At 41.6% G+C, this 18,130-nt stretch overlaps 1 protein-coding gene across 3 annotated transcripts in view; it reads left to right on the plus strand.

Moving 5' to 3' along the window:
• Positions 1-537: 537 nt before the first annotated feature.
• Positions 538-18,130, plus strand: part of LOC140727547 (interferon-induced GTP-binding protein Mx3-like) — a 41,068-nt gene continuing 23,475 nt past the window's right edge. The window contains exons 1-6 of one of the 3 annotated variants that reach the window (XM_073045017.1): positions 538-610; positions 1,449-1,516; positions 1,985-2,075; positions 5,804-6,022; positions 13,072-13,264; positions 15,163-15,300. In XM_073045017.1, the coding sequence (XP_072901118.1) occupies positions 1,998-2,075; positions 5,804-6,022; positions 13,072-13,264; positions 15,163-15,300 (628 nt within the window). In that variant the 5' untranslated portion in view covers positions 538-610; positions 1,449-1,516; positions 1,985-1,997. Of the gene's footprint in view, positions 611-1,448; positions 1,521-1,984; positions 2,076-5,803; positions 6,023-13,071; positions 13,265-15,162; positions 15,301-18,130 lie in introns of all 3 variants that reach the window. The other 2 variants (XM_073045018.1, XM_073045019.1) reach the window with 2 other exon arrangements.

The raw sequence follows: 18,130 nt of genomic DNA on the forward strand, positions 1-18,130 counted from the left end.
CCTGCCATTTACACAAAACATTGCAGTCCCTTCTGTCGTACTTGTCCTCAGATTCAGCTGGCACTTCAGCCAACCACACTCTCCCGAACTTTGTGCACCCTTTCGGAGAGAAAGAGAAGCCGAGTCAGTTGAGGTAACCTCCTCATTACTCTGCTCCTGAGCGCGGCCAAGAGGGCCGTTGATACCTCCACCATAACTGCGTGCCATATACCCAACTTGGTTTACAGATCAGACAAAATCGCTGAACAAAGTATTACATACACCCTTGGAGGTGGACGGGGGTGGGGTATGGGGTTGCGGGCGCGGGGATGCTACCTCCCTGAAATGAGTTTTTGCAGGGTGGGATGTCTGCGTTCCAGAACCTGCATCTGGGCTGCTGCTTTGCGTTTCTAGTATTTTCCTCAAAGCTGACGGCCTGAGTTTCGGTTTCGATTCATCAAGGACAAAACTATAAGTCATTACTTTCGTGTTCCTGGGAGTTATGATTTCGTGTCGGAGCGGCGGGGAATTCATTGGTTTATTATGCGACGCCTGCACGCTTGAGTATTTAAAGACACATCCACGTAGGACAGCTTAGTGAGACGGGCGATTCCACGTCGGTGTAATACAGGTACGTCCCTCTTGCAACTAAGCCGGTTCATTTAGGTTTTTATTAAAGTCTCTTAACTATTTCCAAACCAATTCCCAGAAAAATAAGTATTTACTGTTGCGTGCAACACTGTATTGTTACATAATATATTGAAATATATTTATTATCCTTGTTGCATCCACTTTTGCTGCATCCAGTATGTTCAAACGGGGTAGATTTTCAGCCATGTTGAGGGGAGAAGTCTTTAATGTCATTTGATTCCGGAAGATGTTCCTTAACCATCCTCTCAAGTTCCAGTTTGGACTAGCAAACGCAGAGAAGTGAGATGGCTGGTATAATCGGACAGTTTGCGTGGTAGATCTTTAACGGCTTATCTCTGACAGCGTAGCGGTCCCCGCAAGTACTGTACTGCAGAACGTCAGCCTCGCAGCCGGTACAGAACCCCTGGAGCAGGATTCCGTGTTCAGATAGTGAGCCCATCTTGCCCGTGCTAGTGGGTGACAGGGTAGGGGTAGGGAGAGGGGTCAGAGTATCCGTGAGCTTGGGACACAGGGATAGTGTTTGTGAAATAGGTAACAGAGGCCATTCCTGGAGAACTGACGTGGGGTTGGTCTGGAGTTCAGAGGTGTGGACTAAGGTTAGTCGGGCTTTACTCCGGGGTACTTGACATCTCCAGTGATGAGGGTGGAGGGTGTGGTAGCTGATGGATGTTGGGACCTCTATCTTCAGTGGGAGTTCCCTCCTAATGAGAATACTCACCGTCCTTCTTGGAAGGGGGGACGGTTCTGACTGAGTACCAGACAGGGTCTGAGCTTTGCTTCGGTAAAAACACTTGTTCAAAGTGAAACGTGTGTTTCAGTTTTCTTGCAGATCTCGGACGCGTGATTCCTCTCGACCTGTGTCGCATACGCCCTTAAACCAGATTGAGTACGTGAGTAACGCACAGATGCTCAAATTCTACCAACAATTTTAGTTCCGATCTGAAAATGGTTCTTTAGGCGCTGAATCTGAAGACGCCCTCTTGTGCTCTTTGATTTGTGTGTTCATTCGCTGGGCTGATGCACTTTGTGTTGCTGTTCAGGGTCCCCTCACTATCATGGTTGGTGCCGGTATTTCTTTGGGTGTATTCTGTCCCGCTTGTACTATCTATTCTAAAACTGTGGTATGATTTCCAGGAGAGGTGTGCGCCAGACACGGCACGTTATTTCAAAACGTGTAGCCCCTTTTCTCTGTGGCTAGGATTTGCTGTATGGCATCTACTTGAACGCTTGAAAATAAACCTTGCTACTCTTGTTGGTGTGTCCAGTGGGGTAGCTCAAAATCTGTCGAGTGTTTTGGATTCGGTCTTTTGTCATTGAGAAATGAAAATGGAATACATATCTTTAATTTCCACAGATTTAACTGCAATATGTCCAATTCCAAGAATTCAAAACATCACAAATCTCGAAAATCCCATTCATCAAGAAGAAGTGCAGCAGGGCTCAAGGTACTTGACGTCCAAAACAAACAAAGCACATCAGTTTGGCAGACACCTAGCACGTTGTTATTGTAGGCAAATAATCTTCAGCAACCAAGTCCCCAGCATTTCAAAATAGCATAGCTGAGCATCTTCCTCATCAAAGTATTCCTGGGCTGTTTGGGAAAAGAGGGTAGGGCATTAAGAGTCGGGCTTGATGCTTTGTTCTGCATATCTTAGAAGATTTTGGACATTTCCGGGCTTAATCAGGGATAGTGAGGTTAGAGTTAGGGTAGCATGAATCCAGAGTTAAGGAGGGTCCTTCATGAATACTTCCCTTCAATATTCACCAGTGAGAGGGACATTGATGTTGTCCACCCTGATTTGTCTCAAAACAGCAGACACTTCCGCTGTAATCTGTGTAGGGTCCACGGCTTCACTGCTGCTTTGTCTCACGTCTGTAGACTCTGTATCTGTCTGCTGAGTAAACACAGATGCAAATCTCCCCCATCTCTTTCGGTTGGCTTCACGAATACTGATTTTCCAGAGGACCAGTTTTGGCCCTTGTAATCCTTTTGCTCTTAACATACCTGTAGAAGCCTTCGGATTCTCCTTCACCTTGTCTGCTAGGGCAACCTCATGCCTTCTTGCCCTCCTAATTTCTTTAAGTGTTCCCTTGTATTTCTTGTACTCCATAAGTACTTCATTTGTTCCTACCTGCAATGCACCTCTTTCTGTTTCTTAACCCGGGGCCTCAATACCTCTTGAAAACCAAGATTCCCTAAACCTGTTGCCCTTGCCTTTTATTCAGACAGGCACATACAAGCTTTCTACTCTCACAGTTTCACTTTTGAAGGCCTGCGAGTTACCATGTACACTTCTGCCAGAAAATGATAAACACTTGCCAGATCCTTTCTGATAGCATTAAAATTGGTTTTTCCCCTAATTTAGAATGTCAACCCACAGACCAGACCTATATTTTTGCATATTTACTTTAAAAACCAACGGCATTGTGGTCATTAGATGCAAAGTGTTTCTCTACACAAAATTTTGAACCTGCCCTTTCTCATTCCGTAATAGCAGATCAAATATCGCGCACACTTGCATTGGGACTTCTATGTACTGATTAAGGAAACTTTCCTGAACACATTTAACAAACTATCTCCTCTAGCCCTTTTACAGAATGGGAGGCCCAGTCAATATGTGGAAAGTTAAAATCCCCTGCTATCACAAACTTGTGTGTCTTGCAACAGTCTACAACCTCCCTACAAATTTATTTCTCTAAATCCTGCAGACTGTTGGGTGGTCTATAATATAAGCCCCGTTAACGTGGTCATACCTTTTATTCTTCAGTTCCATCCATAAAGCCTCACTAGACAAGTTCTCCAGTCTGTCCTGATGGAGCACTGCCACCACTCCCCTTTAATCCCTCCTGTTCTTTCACATCTAAAACAATGGAACCCCAGAATACTGAGCTGCCAGTTCTGCTACTCTTGCAGCCAAGTCTCACTAATGTCCACAATATCATAATTTTGAGGAGTTGATCCATGCCCTGAACTCACCTGCCTGTCCTACAATACTTTTTGTATTGAAATATACTCAATCGGAGCATTAGTCCCACTTTGTAGAAGCATGCCACTCTTCCTACCTATGTCATTGGTACCTATATGGGCCACAACCTCTGGCTGCACACCCTCCCAATTAAGAATACTGAGAACTTGATCAGAGATTTCCCAGACCCTGGCACCCAGGAGGCCATCTGGGCATCTTGTTCTCGTCCACTGTAACTCCTGTTTATTCCCCTGACTAATAAATCCCCTGTCTCCGTAGCATGCCTCTTCCTCCCACTTCCCTTCTGAGCCACAGAACCAGACTCAGTACCAGACTCCTGATTGCTGTGACTCTCCGGCTCGGTCATTTCCCCCCCCCCCCCCCCCCCCCCCAGCAGTGTCCAAAGTGGCAAACCTGTTGTTGAGGGGGATGACCGCCGGGGTACTCTATCTTTGCCTCTTCCCACTGAAGCCTCTTGAGCCAAAGCTTCAATCCCTCCATGCTAACACTGTCCAATTCTCAACAATTCTGCTTTAAATCTACAGTAATTTCTTCTCTTACTAGTCCTTGCCAAGTGTTTAACTACCCAACAATCTCAATCGCTGCTGAATGTCCCAAATGGCCAGGCTTTTTTTTTAAATCTGGCATTCATTCATCACAAGCCAACAGGACTTTCGATCTCAGGCCTGCTGAATGTCCCCACTGGCCCTGTTCGCTTTGTCAAACTTGCACTGACATGTTTTGGAAGACAATACGCTATTAGTAGCAGGACCTTTAGCAGTGTTGATGTGCAGAAGTATTTATATTGAGATAGAGTGCGGAGTAGACCCTTCCAGCCTTTCCAGCTGTGCTGCCCAGCAACCCCTGATTTAACCCTAGCCTAATCACAGGATAATTTACAATGACCAATTCACCTAGTTTATCTTTGGACTGTGCGAGAAAATGGGAGCACCCGGAGAAAACACATGGGGAGAAAGTACAAACTCCTTGCGAGCTATGGCAGGAACAGAACTCGGATCACTGGTAAAGTGTGCTAACCACTATGGCACTGTGCCACTTGAGTTGAATCTTGGGTTCATGTCCAAAGTCCCCTGAAGACAGCTGCATAGTTTTATAGGGCACTAAATAAGCTGTATAGCATGCTTGCTTCTTATTAGTCAAGGCACTGAGTTTGAGTTCAGAAGTTGCATGCAGCTGTATAAAACTATAGTTAAGCTGCATCTGGAGTCTTGCATTTAATTCTCTTCAGTTCATTCTGGGAGGGATGTAGTGGCTTTAGAGAGGGTGCAGCTGTTCACCAGGATCACACACAAAATGCTGGAGGAATTCAGCAGGCCAGGCAACATCTGGGGAAAGAGTGCAGTTGACATTTCAGGTGGAAACCCTTCAGCAGGATGAAACTTCCCAGCCATGCTGAAAGGTTTCAGCACAAAATGTCAACTGTTCTTTTCCTAGATGCTGCCTGGTCTGCTGAGTTCCTCCAGCATTTTGTCTGTGGCCTGGGTTTCCAGCATGCAGATTTTCTCATTGTGATTAGGTTCACCAGGATGATGCCTAGATTAGAGAGCAACTGCTATGAGGAGAGGTCAGACAAACTTGGGTTGTTTTTAACTCAGTGGCAAAGAACATAGAACGTGGAAGTCTACAGCACTTTACAGGCCCTTCGGCCCACAATGTTGTGCCAACCATGTAACTTATTAAAAGGTTGAAGAGCAACATGATAGATGTTTATGAGATCATGAGTACTGTAGATGAAGTAGATAACCTTTTTCCCAAGGTTGAAATGTCTTAACACCAGAGGACATGTATTTAAGGTGAGATGAGTAAGTTTGAAGGAGTTGTGTGGGGCAATTTTCTTAGACAAAGAATGGTGGGTTCCTGGGTTGCAGTGTGGAGGTGGTGATGGAGGCAAATACAATAGATGTATTTAAGGTGCTCTTCAATAAGCACATGAATGTGTAGAGAATGGATGGGATATGGACTTTGTATAGCAGAAGGGATTAGGTTGGTTGGTTAGTTTTAATTTCTACTTTAATTAGTTTGACAACATTGTGGCCCAAAGTGCTTCTCTCTGTGCTGTACTGTTCTACTTCATGTTCTGTCTTATAAAGTTTTGTCAAAATATGGAATGGACAATAAATTGCATGATGATCAATAAGCATCAATGACTATAGGTACAGAGCTAAAGAGTTGTGTTTCTATTATAGGAGGGGATGGATTTTACATCCATGACACAGACAGAGAATAGTTTCGAGGAACACTTGTCACTAGATGAATCAGACGATGATCTGAGTGATATTCCAGTCCAAAATGGAGACATAAAAACCTCCATGAAGAATGGCCTACAGAAGGATGTCTGGGCGAAGGCACTCAGTGCAGCAGCGGCACAGCAGGAACTGAAAGATGAGAGAAGTGACTCAGTTAAGGTGAGTGACCATAGTATATGAAAATCCCAATGCGATTTGCCTCCAAAGCTACCCTGAAATTCCAACTCAATTTTTTTTTCCTGAATTCGACACAACAGATACCTGGGTATTCTGTTACTTCGTTCAAGTAAGTGTGCAAGGTAATATGAGAGAAGTGTATGCGTGGCAATCAGCTCAACGTCAGGTTGTCCCAAAAGATGGTTTAGTCACTGAAGAACCTTTTAGAGAGCAGTCAAAAACAGAAATAAATCAAAGATAGTGTGCAACAGAGATAATAGAAAGGACAGGCAGGAGATGAGGCTTAATCAAAGCCAGTGGGATGAGTTACAGGGCAATAGAGATGTGGTGCAGTTAAAACAGGAAGCAACAAATACTGGACTGAAAGTGTTGTATTTGAATGTGCGCAGCATAAGAAATAAAATGTACCATCCTGAAATTCAGGTACAGATTGGCAAGTATGATGTGGCCATCTCTGAAATTTGTCTTAGCAGTGGCTGTCATTGGGACCTGAATGTCCAAGGATTTACGGTATATTGAAAAGATAGGTTAGTAGGCAGAGGGGGTGGTGTGGCCCCGTGTGTAAGAAATAATATTGAATCATTAGAAAAGGATTATACACTGCATCCGCAAGGCAAACAGCATTATGAAGGACCCCACGCACCCCTCATACAAACTCTTCCCCCTCCTGCTGTCTGGAGAAAGGCCCCAAAGCATTCGGGCTCTCACGACCAGAGACTATGTAACAGTTTCTTCCCCCAAGCTATTGGACTCCTCAATACCCAGAGCCTGGACTGACACCAACTTACTGCCCTCTACTGTGCCTATTGTCTTGTCTATTATTTATTGTAAAGTGTTTTGTGTTCACTGTTTTGTGCACTTTATGCAGTCCTGGGTAAGTCTGTAGTCTAGTGCTGTTTTATTTTCTGTGTTGGTTTTTCACATAGTTCAGTGTTTTTGTACTGTTTCATGTAGCACCATGGTCCTGAAAAACGTTGTCTCGTTTTTACTGTGTACTGTACCAGCAGTTATGGCAAAAATGACAATAAAAAGTGACAGCTTGACATAGGATTAGAAGGTGTAGAGTCTCTATGGATTGAGTTTTAAAAAATGGCAAGGGTAAAAGGACCCTAATGGCAGTTGTATACAGGCCTCCAAACGGCAGCCGGGATGTGGATTTCAAATTACAGCAGGAGATAGAAAACGTGTCAGAATAGCAATGTCATGATAATAGTTGAAAATTTTAACCTGAAAGTGGATTGGAGAAATCAGGCCAGTTCTAGACTTCTAGAGAAAGAATTTGTAGAATGTTTAAGGGATGGATTTTTAGAACAGCTTGTTGTTGAGCCCACTAGTGGATCGGCTGTGCCGGATTGGGTGTTGGGCCATGATCCAGAGGTGATAAGAGAGCTTAAGGTTAATGAACCCTTAGGGAACAGTGATCACAACATGATTGAGTTCACTTTGAATTTTGAGAAGGGGAAACTAAATTCCAATGTGTGGGTATTTCAGTGGAATAAAGGAGATTCCAATGGCATGAGAGGGGAACTGGCCGAAGTTGACTTGGAAAGGGACAGTAGCTGGAAGGACAGCACAGCAGCAATGGCTAGAGTTTCTGTGAAAAATGAGGGAAGTGTAAGACAGATATATTCCAAATAAGAACTTTTCGAATGGAAGAAGGATACTACCGTAGCTGGCAAGTGAAGTCAAAGTAAAAGCAAAAGAGAGGGCATACAAGGAAGCCAAAGCTAGTGGGATGATAGAGGATTGGGAAGCTTTTTAAAAACTTGCAGAAGGAAACTAAGAAGGTCATTAGGAAGGAAACGATGAATTATGAAAGGAAGCTGGTGACTAATATCAAAGAAGATACAAAAATTTTAAACATATAAAGAGAGTTATATGTAAAAGAGATTTGAGGATAGATATAGGACCAATAGAAAAATGATGCTAGAGATACTCTAACGAGAGATGCAGAGATAGCAGAGGAACTGAATGCATATTTTATATCAGTCTTCACAGTGGAAGACATCTGCAGTATACTGGACACTGAAGACTGTCAGGGAAGTGAAGTGTATGCAATGAAGAGCACAATTGAGAAGGTGCTCAGGAAGCTTAATGGTCTGAGGGTGATGAACTTCCAAGAATTGATAAGATTCTGGCATTGTACCGGTTGACTGGAAAATTGCAAATGTTATTCCACTATTTAAGAAGGGTGGGAAGTAGCAGAAAGGAAACTATAGACCTGTTAGCCTGACATCAGTGGTTGGGAAGTTGTTGGAATTAATTGTTAGGGATGAGATTACAGAGTACCTGGAGGCACATGACAGGATAAGCCAAAGACAGTATGGTTTCCTGAAAGGAAAAACCTGCCTGATAAACTACTCGATGAAATCTGCAGATGCTGGAAATACAAGCAACACACACAAAATGCTGGTGGAATGCAGCAGGCCAGGCAGCATCTATCAGAAGCACTGTCGACGTTTCGGTCCTGACGAAGGGTCTCGGCCGGAAACGTCGACAGTGCTTCTCTTATAGATGCTGCCTGGCCTGCTGTGTTCCACCAGCATTTTGTGTGTGTTGCCTGATAACCTACTGCAATTTCTTGAGGAAATTACAAGCAGGGTAGACAAAGGAGATGCAGTGGATATGCTGTACTTGGATTTTCAGAAGGCCTTTGACAAGGTGCCACACATGAGGCTGCTTAGCAAGGTAAGAGCCCATGGAATTATAGGGGAGTTAACTAGCATGAGTGGAGCGTTGGCTGATGAGCAGAAAACAGAGTGGGGGAATAAAGGGTTCCTATTCTGGCTGGCTGCCAGTTAGCCAGTGGAGTTCCACAGGGGTCAGTGTTGGGACCACTGCTTTTCACGATGTATGTCAATGATTTGGCCTATGGGATTAGTGGATTTGTGGCAAGATTTGATGATGATACAAAGATAGGTGGAAAAGTGGGTAGTGTTGAAACAGCTTGCAGAGAGACATAGTTTAGGGGAATGGGCGAAGAAGTGGCAAATGAAATACAATGTTGGAAAGTGAATGGTCATGTACTTTGGTGGAAGAAATAAACAGGCAGACTGATAAACTGGTATGGCAGGAGGCTACTGTACAGGACTGAAAGAAGCTGCAGAAGGTTGTAAATTTAGTCAGCTCCATCTTGTGTACCAGCCTACAAAGGACCCAGGATATCTTCAAGGAGCGATGTCTCAGAAAGGCAGCATCCATTTTTAAGGACCTCCAGCACCCAGAGTATGCCCTTTTCTCACTGTTACAATCCGATAGGAAGTCTGAAGGCACACATTCAGCGATTCAGGAACAGCTTCTTCCCCTCTGCCATCCGATTCCTAAATGCACATTGAATACTTGGACACTATCACATTTTTTAAATATTCAGTATTTCTTCTTTTTGCATGATTTTTAATCTATTCAATATATGTATATTGTGATTAATTTATTATTTTTTTCTTCTATATAATGTACTGCATTGAACTGCTGCTGCTAAGTTACCAAATTTCACGTCACATGCCGGTGATAATAAACCTGATTCTGATTATTTAGATGGGGAGAGAATTCAGAATGCAGAGATGCAAAGGGACTTGGGAGTCCTTGTGCAGAGTACCCTAAAGGTTAACCTCTCGGTTGAGTTGGTGGTGAAGAAGGCGAATACAATGTTGGCATTCATTTCTAGAGGAATGGAATATGTAGGTATAGAATGAGATCTAGGTGTTCTTGTACATCAGTCAATGAAAGCAAGCATGCAGGTACAGCAGGCAGTGAAGAAAGCTAATGGCATGCTGGCCTTTATAACAAGAGGAATTGAGTATAGGAGTAAAGAGGTCCTTCTGCAGCTGTACAGGGCCCTGGTGAGACCCCATCTGGAGTATTGTGTGCAGTTTTGGTCTCCAAATTTGAGGAAGGACATTCTTGCTATTGAGGGAGTGCAGCGTAGGTTCACAAGGTTAATTCCCGGAATGGCGGGACTGTCATATGTTGAAAGATTGGAGCGACTGGGCTTGTATACACTGGAATTTAGAAGGATGAGAGGGGATCTGATTGAAAAATAGAAGATTATTAAAGGATTGGACATGCTGGAGGCAGGAAGCATGTTCCCGCTGATGGGTGAGTCCAGAACTAGAGGCCACAGTTTAAGAATAAGGGGTAGGCCATTTAGAACAGAGATGCGGAAAAACTTTTTCACTCAGAGAGTGGTGGATATGTGGAATGCTCTACCCCAGAAGGCAGTGGAGGCCAAGTCTCTGGATGCTTTCAAGAGAGAGTTAGATAGAGCTCTTATAGATAGCGGGGTCAAGGGATATGGGGAGAGGGCAGGAACGGGGTACTGATTGTGTATGATCAGCCATGATCACAGTGAATGGCGATGCTGGCTAGAAGGGCTGAATGGTGTACTCTGGCACCTACTGTCTATTGTCTATAAGAGCAGGGATGTGATGTTGAGGCTCTTTAAGGCATTCGTGAGACCACACTTGGAGTATTGTGTGCAGTTTTGGGCTCCTTATTTTGGAAAGGATATACTGATGTTGGAGAGGGTTCAAAGAAGATTCAGGAGTATGATTCCAGGAATGAAAGGGTTACTGTATGAGGAACATCTCTCAGCTCTTTGGCTGTATTCCCTGAAGTTCAGGAGAATGAGGGGGGATCTCATAGAAACATTCCGAATGTTAAAAGGCCTGAACAGATTAGATATGGCAAAGTTACTTCCCATGGTAGGGGAGTCTAGGACAAGAGGGCATGTCTTCAGGATAGAAGGAAGTCCATTTAGAACAGATGCAGAGAAATTACTTCAGTCAGAGCGTGGTAAATATGTGGAATTTGTTGCCAGAAGAGGCTGTGGAGGCCAAGTCATTGGGTGTATTTAAGGCAGAGATAGATAGGTTCTTGATTAGCCAGGGCATCAAAGGGTATGGGGAGAAGGCAGGGGAGTGGGGATGACTGGAAGAATTGGATCAGCCCATGATTGAATGGTGGTGCAGACTCGATGGGCCAAATGGCCTACTTCTGCTCCTGTATCTTGTGTTCTTACAGTCACTTGAAACTATTCCAGTGTTCCAATTATACAACCCAATTAAAATTACCCTCAGCTTTTCTTGTCCCAAAAAAATTTGCTGCAATCCTCCCATAGTAAATATTACTTTCCAGACATAGCATCATCTGTAATATGAAAATACTGTTTATTATACCGCAAATTTTGTATTCTTCTTATTAATGCCATTAACAGAGGCTTTTTTCTGTGAAGCCTGAACGAAGTATCCACTTATAATAATGGAGACACAAAGACTGCAGATAATGTGTTACAGTGCAAAAAAAAACAAACTGCTGAAGGAACTTTGGAGGTTAGGCAACTTCGGTGGGAGCAAAGGGAAGATTAAATAATGGCTAAATGACCTAGGTAATTACATTGCTCGGCATGCAAGTTTATAAAAGTTCTGATTCTATGATTGTAATGCAGAGTACTTGGAATAACTTGTCAGGATGAACAATTTCCTCTTGAGTCCAATTGTCATCAGATCTGAAGCAAAATCTCAGCTGGAGACGTCAACTGTTCCACTTCCTCCACAGACACTCCCTGACCCTTTGAGTTCCTCCATCAGTTTGTAATTTGCGCTTAAGAGTTATATATTTTGTATCTCTGCACACCGGCTGTGAATTTGGACTTCAAAGTCTGCTTTCTTTTTCCTTAATTTTTTATGCTTATATTTTGTTATTCAGCCACAATATTTTTCTAACTTTCTCATTAATCTCACTTGAACTATGTGCTGTGTGTCTGTGACAGTGGTGTATTGGGATTCACACCCAGACTTTGGCACAATGGTTCTGGGTTCAAATCCAGCTGGCTCCTTGCACGCTTTCCATCTGTGCTGGGTTGAGCATCGAGCTGGCAACTTGGCCTTGAAAAAAAAACAGACAAATGCTAAAGAAACGGTGAGGTTGCTGCCCAAGGCACCAAACATGGTGTGGGGTGTAAATTTGTGACTGTTGCAAGTAAGTTTTCCCACTGAAACTGTATATATGCTCTTGTGCATATGACAGTAAACTTCTGTCCTTTAATGCTCTTTCAGGAATTTTAGTTTGTTGACTTCATATCTGTGTATTGTATTGCCTTGCACACTCGCCAATGTCAATGTTGGCTTAAATTTTGGAAGTACCTTTATTTTTCTCTTTGGCAATATACACTCTATGGCCACTTTACTACATTTGCATCTGTACACCTCATTAATGCAAATACCAGCAACACGAGTGGCAACGACTCGATGCGTAAAAGCATGCAGACATGGTCATGAGGTTCAGGTGTTGTTCAGACCAAACATCGAAATGGGAAAGAAGTGGGATCTAATTGACTTTGACTGTGGACTGATTGTTGGTGCCAGAACGGGTGGTTTGAGTATCTCAGAAACTGCTGATGTCCTGGGGTTTTCATTTCCAACAGTCTCTAGAGTTTACAAGGAATGTTGAAAAAATTTAAAAGAAAATCCGGTGAACTACAGTTCAACTTGTTAATGAGAGGTCAGAGGAGAATGCCTAGACCAGTTCTAGCTGACGGGGAGGCAATAGTAACTCAAATAACCATACAACAGAGGTGTGCAGAAGAGCATCTCTAAATGCACAACCTGTTGAACTTTGTATGGGCTACAGCAACAGAAGTCCACAAACAAACGCTCAGTGGCCACTTTATTAAGTGTAGGTGGAATTTGGTCTGAATCCACACTGTTTCTCCTTGAAAATCTCAAAACTGCTCAAACATTCAGAAAGCTATTTAGTGTTGCAAAATTTTAATCTTACATGGTAACTTGGTCTTGTTTTACTTTAGAGATTTTATTCTTGGTCTGTTTTGGTCCATGGGCAAAATTCTGCTAAGTTATATGGAAGGGTGGTCTTTACTACCAAGATGATCTCCGTTGCCATTCTTTCCAATGACTCAGTTCAATCCTCAAACTGCTTTCTATCCTCCTCTGTTAAAACAATGTAAAATGCCATTTTTATTTTCTTCTGAAGGTAGCTCTAGAAGATTACCTCCCTCTCTCTCCCTCTCTCTTTAGGCAATGGATACTCCATTGTCCAGTCAATATGAACAAGAGGTACGGCCATGCATTGATCTCATCGACTCGCTGAGAGGATTTGGTGTGGACAAAGACCTGGGGCTTCCAGCCATCGCAGTGATTGGTGATCAGAGCTCTGGGAAGAGCTCAGTCTTGGAGGCCCTCTCTGGAGTGTCACTTCCCAGAGGGAGTGGTAAGAGACTGTTGGAGTCAATCACAAACTGTTTGTAGATTTATTTGTTGTACATAGATGCCCTACTCATAGTCAGAAATCCTGTAGCAGTTAAGGATGGTGCTGCAAATGCATAGATCATGCCTTTTCTTTCAACGACTTCCATGGTTTTTTGTGTATTTTATGGGTATCAGGAGACGATAAATATCAGAGTTGTATTTTACATGCGTACTTTTACAACAAAATGAGCCTTTGAACCTTTTAAAACTTTCAAGGAATATCTCATCAAAACAGGCTTGGATGTCACAAGATGGGAACAGCTGGCCTTCTCTTGTCTTACTGGTGGCTAATCTTCCATCAAGTGGAAAGTGTCTTTGAAGAAAAGCACCTTTCCCTCAAGCGAAAAGAAAGTGCATAGAAACAAAAGAAGCCCTGGACAGGTCTTTGACAATAAACACATGGTTCTAGGATCAGATTTTAAGACATTAATAAATTATGGCAGAGATATCTTTTAAAGGAAGGATTGACAATCATTAATATATTCAACCACCTATCACTGTGTTACCACTAGTTCAATAGCAGCCAATGCATTCACATATAGATTTTCAAACATATCTTGAACTGAAGATAAGTGCTGAATGATTAGTGATGTAATCAAAACTGGGATTTAATTGGGTATAATTTGACTCTGTAAATGTTTCTAGGGAGAAACATGTTTTATGTGGTTGCTCTGACTTAGCAACATTGCATCAGACTCTCATTGTGTGCTCTACTCAATAACTTCATCGGAACATGAAGCAGCAATTGTAGTGTTGGCCCTGCTATCCAAAACAAGTTCCTTCTTCCTGTGTTCCAGGCAATTGTCCTCCTAATAAACACTTAAGAGTAATCATGTACGGAATTACATTTCCTTATTGAACTAACTCAATTGCTGAAGCTGCTGCCATCGCTCTAAGGGGAAAAATACTTCAGTCCTTCTGTCTACTACTCCTTTGTATTACTAAGAGTGTCAATAGAAGAAAATGGGGTTAAATGGAAGGAGATTTTTAAGGTAATTGCTACAAATAATGGAAGTTCATATAATAAGTAAATCAGCAGCACGCACAACATGCTGGAGGAACTCAGCAGGTCGGGTAGCATCTGTGGAAATGAACAGTCAATGTTTTGGGCCGAGACCCTTCATCGGGATTGAAGCAGGAGGTGGCAGGGGGCCCTATAAAGAAGATGGGGGAGGGTGGGAAGGAGAAGGCTGGTAGGTGCCAGGTGAAAAACCAATAAGGGGAAAGATCAAGGGGTGGGGGAGGGGATAGGCAGGAAAGGTGAAGGAGGTATGTAAGGGGAAAGCACTATGGATAGTAGGAGGAGGCAGAACCATGAGGGTGGTGAGAGCAGTGTGTCTATAGGTTTTATCAGTTGAGTAGCAGGTAGATTTACAAAGGGCTTGTCTAAGGGGAACACTACGGCTAGCCAGAGTAGATCTGGTTGGCCAGTACGTCTGTCAATCAAGCTTCTTGTTTGTTCTGGGAACATAGACCTCGATGGCAACCATGGCACATAACTAGTTTATCAGACATTTTCTGCTTATGTTCAAACAATCTGGTGTTTCTGGGGTCACATAAACATAAGACTGAGAAAGGGTCGATGATTTCCATTCCCAGCTGTAAACATTCAGTAGTTAAATGGTCACCATTTTGATTCTAGACTTTAATGTTGTTTAAAAGCTCAGCTGAATGACACTATCAATATCTTCTCTCATCTTAATTCATTTTTCAGTAAAGATGGTCTTTTAGAAGTAAATCATATTCTGTTGATGATTATTTGTTGTGCTGATTTGTTTTCACCATGTGAGTCAAAAACATTGCCTTCCAAAATAGATTTTTGGTCCTAATTAATATCTGGCAATATTTTCCTTGTGACAGGAATTGTAACCAGATGCCCACTGGAACTGAAGCTAAAAAATGTTAAACAGGTGGATGTTTGGAAGGGGAAAATCAGCTACAGGGATTATTCAAAGGAACTCAGCAGTGCAGCTGAAGTGGAAGAAGAAATTGTCAAAGGTATGTTCCAAAACATTGCTGTGTAAGATCAGCTGTGGATTCAAAATTAATGATAAATTGGGGTTTAACATTGCCACGATGTGTGCTGACAATGTCAAAACCCAAGTGCAGAGGAAAGACAAACTCTGATGTAGAGATGGTGACCAGAGTTTATTTATAAGAATTCCTATGGAACATTAGTGTCTCGACACTGCGAGGCATAACATTCTCAAAACTAGGACCCCACAATTAGTGCTCACCAGGCATCCGCTTAAGTAATATGGAATCCGAGCCTATCAAAATAGTAACAAGTGTAAACAGAAAACACTAGGAGATCGCATTACAAAAGAGAGGTTGCTTGAGAAAAACGCAAGGTGCCCTAAACAGTTAACGATTCTTGTTGAACAATAATTAACCAATTGAGTACTCTTTTTAAAAAAAACTCAGAGCCCCTCACTCTCCTGCTCCCCACAAAGGTCCAAAGAGCTCATTACAAACATACTGTAAAAATTAATTTAAAATATCGTGAAAGCCAGCTACTTATTTTCTTTTTTTTTGTAATTTATTTTTTATTGAAGTTCATCATCAAACAAACATTTCCATAAGATGTATTTCAGACATTGTACATATATATCATATAATTGTATATATCACAAATCTCCACATAGTATTTATCTGAGGTATACACTCATAGAAAAGAGCGGAAAGAAAAAACAAGCGAAAGGAAAAATCTATGTACAAGTAGTGAGTGATTTTTTTTTACAACAGATTCATTGATTTGTGAGAATAAAATCAGGCCTATGAGGCATTATGTAGTTAAACCATTTTTCCCAGTATGAATTAAATTGTTCCAGCTTATAATTAACAGATGCTGTTATCTTCTCCATTTTGTAAATGTCCATTGTACTTTCCATCCATGCATTTAAAGTTGGGCTCTCCTGTGATAACTATTTCCTAGTAAGAGTCTTTTTACCAGCCACCAACAGTATATTCATAAAATATTTATCTCTTTTAAACCATTCTTGAGGTATATATCCAAAATATATGGTCTTACTCTCTAAGGGTATTTCACATTTAAAGATGTCTTGTAGAGCATTGTGTATCCCCCTCCAATAGTTTTTGATAACAGGGCAGTCCCAAAAAATATAATGATTTGCATTTTGATTTCCACAATTGCTCCAGCAAACAGGGAGGTTACTATCATAATGGGATTTCTGAGACGGTATAATAAAATATCTTATCAAGTTTTTCCATCCAAACTCCCTCCATTTCTGTGAACTGGTACACTTCCATTGATACCTCCATATTATTGTCCATTCTTCCTCTGATATAATTATTCCTCCTTCCTTCTCCCATTTTGTTTTAATGTATGAAGTCAAATGTGTTTTAAGATTTGACAACCCCTTATACACACTTGAAATGATTCTACTACCGTTATCTGAATTATATGCTTTTCTAAAGAGCTCTATCAAGCATGTATTTGCCTTGGTTACATTTTTAAGCGTCTTATTAACACATTGTCACATCTGTAAATATCGATAAAAATCTTGTTTTTCTAAAAAGTGTTTCTCTTTAGCATTTCAAAACTGAACAGTACTTCTTCTTTCATTATGTTGCAAAGAACTGTTATTCCTTTAGCTGTCCAGTCCTTAAATCTAGCATCCAATTTATTTGTTGTAAAATCCGAGTCATATGTACACCATTTAAGAATTGCAATATCTCCCTCCAGATTATATTCTTTTATAGTAGTTTTCCATATTTTAAGAGTCAATTTCACTCATGGGTTATCAGTAGTATTTATGTACCATTGCAGGTTGTTATCAGCCAAAATTGCTTGTATAGGGATGGGAAGTACCCGCTCCTCAATGTTTTTCCATTGAGCGTCATATGATGGGTTGCACCAACATATCACAGCTCTCAACTGTGCTGCAAAATAATAATCTCTAAGAGAAGGTAGGCCCCATCCCCCCCCCCCCTTTCCTTTGCTAATTGCAAAGTTTTGAGAGGAACTCTAGGCCTTTTATCCTGCCCAATATACCTTGATAACATCTTGTTCATCTTGTTCCATTCATTGAATTGATTTTGATTAATCTCTATTGGGTCTGAAAGAAATATAATGGCCTGGGCAGCATATTCATTTTAATAGACTCAATCCTTGAACTGAGACTGAAAAAAGGAATCAGGTTCCATCTTGCCATATCTTCCTTAATTCTTTTATATAAAGGCTGATAATTACATTCTGATAATTTTGCTAAATCTTTTGGCATAATGATGCCCAAATATTTGAAAGACTCTGTGTGCCATGCCCAGGGATATCTACTTTCAATTTCTCTAGGTGGGCTATAGTAATATGAAAGTAATTGGGTTTTATCTATGTTGATCTTGTATCCTGATAATTCACCATATTGTTCAAAGGATTGCATCAATTTAGGTAAAGAGTATGTTGGTTGCCCTAGATAGATCAAAATGTTATCTGCGTAACAAGCCAATTTATGCTCTGTCCCTTTAATAGTAATTCCCCTGATATCTTCATTTTGTCTTGTGTATTGAGCTAATGGTTCCAGATAAAACGCGAAGAGTAGCGGTGACTGTGCACAACACTGTCTCATGCCCCTTTCTAGGGTAAGACTATCTGATAAATATCCATGATTTTAATCCTAGCAGTAGGATTGTCATATAGTGTCTGTATACTTTTAATAATTGTGTCTTGGAAACCAAATCTATGTAAAACTCTGTAGAGAAAATTCCAATTAACCGAATCAAATGCTTTTTCAGCGTCCACGCTTATCGCTATTGCTTTGATTTTATATTTTTGTATATGGTCCATAATGTGAAGTGTCCTTCATATATT

This window comes from Hemitrygon akajei, chromosome 5, assembly GCF_048418815.1.
Source record: "Hemitrygon akajei chromosome 5, sHemAka1.3, whole genome shotgun sequence".
NCBI lineage: Eukaryota > Metazoa > Chordata > Chondrichthyes > Myliobatiformes > Dasyatidae > Hemitrygon > Hemitrygon akajei.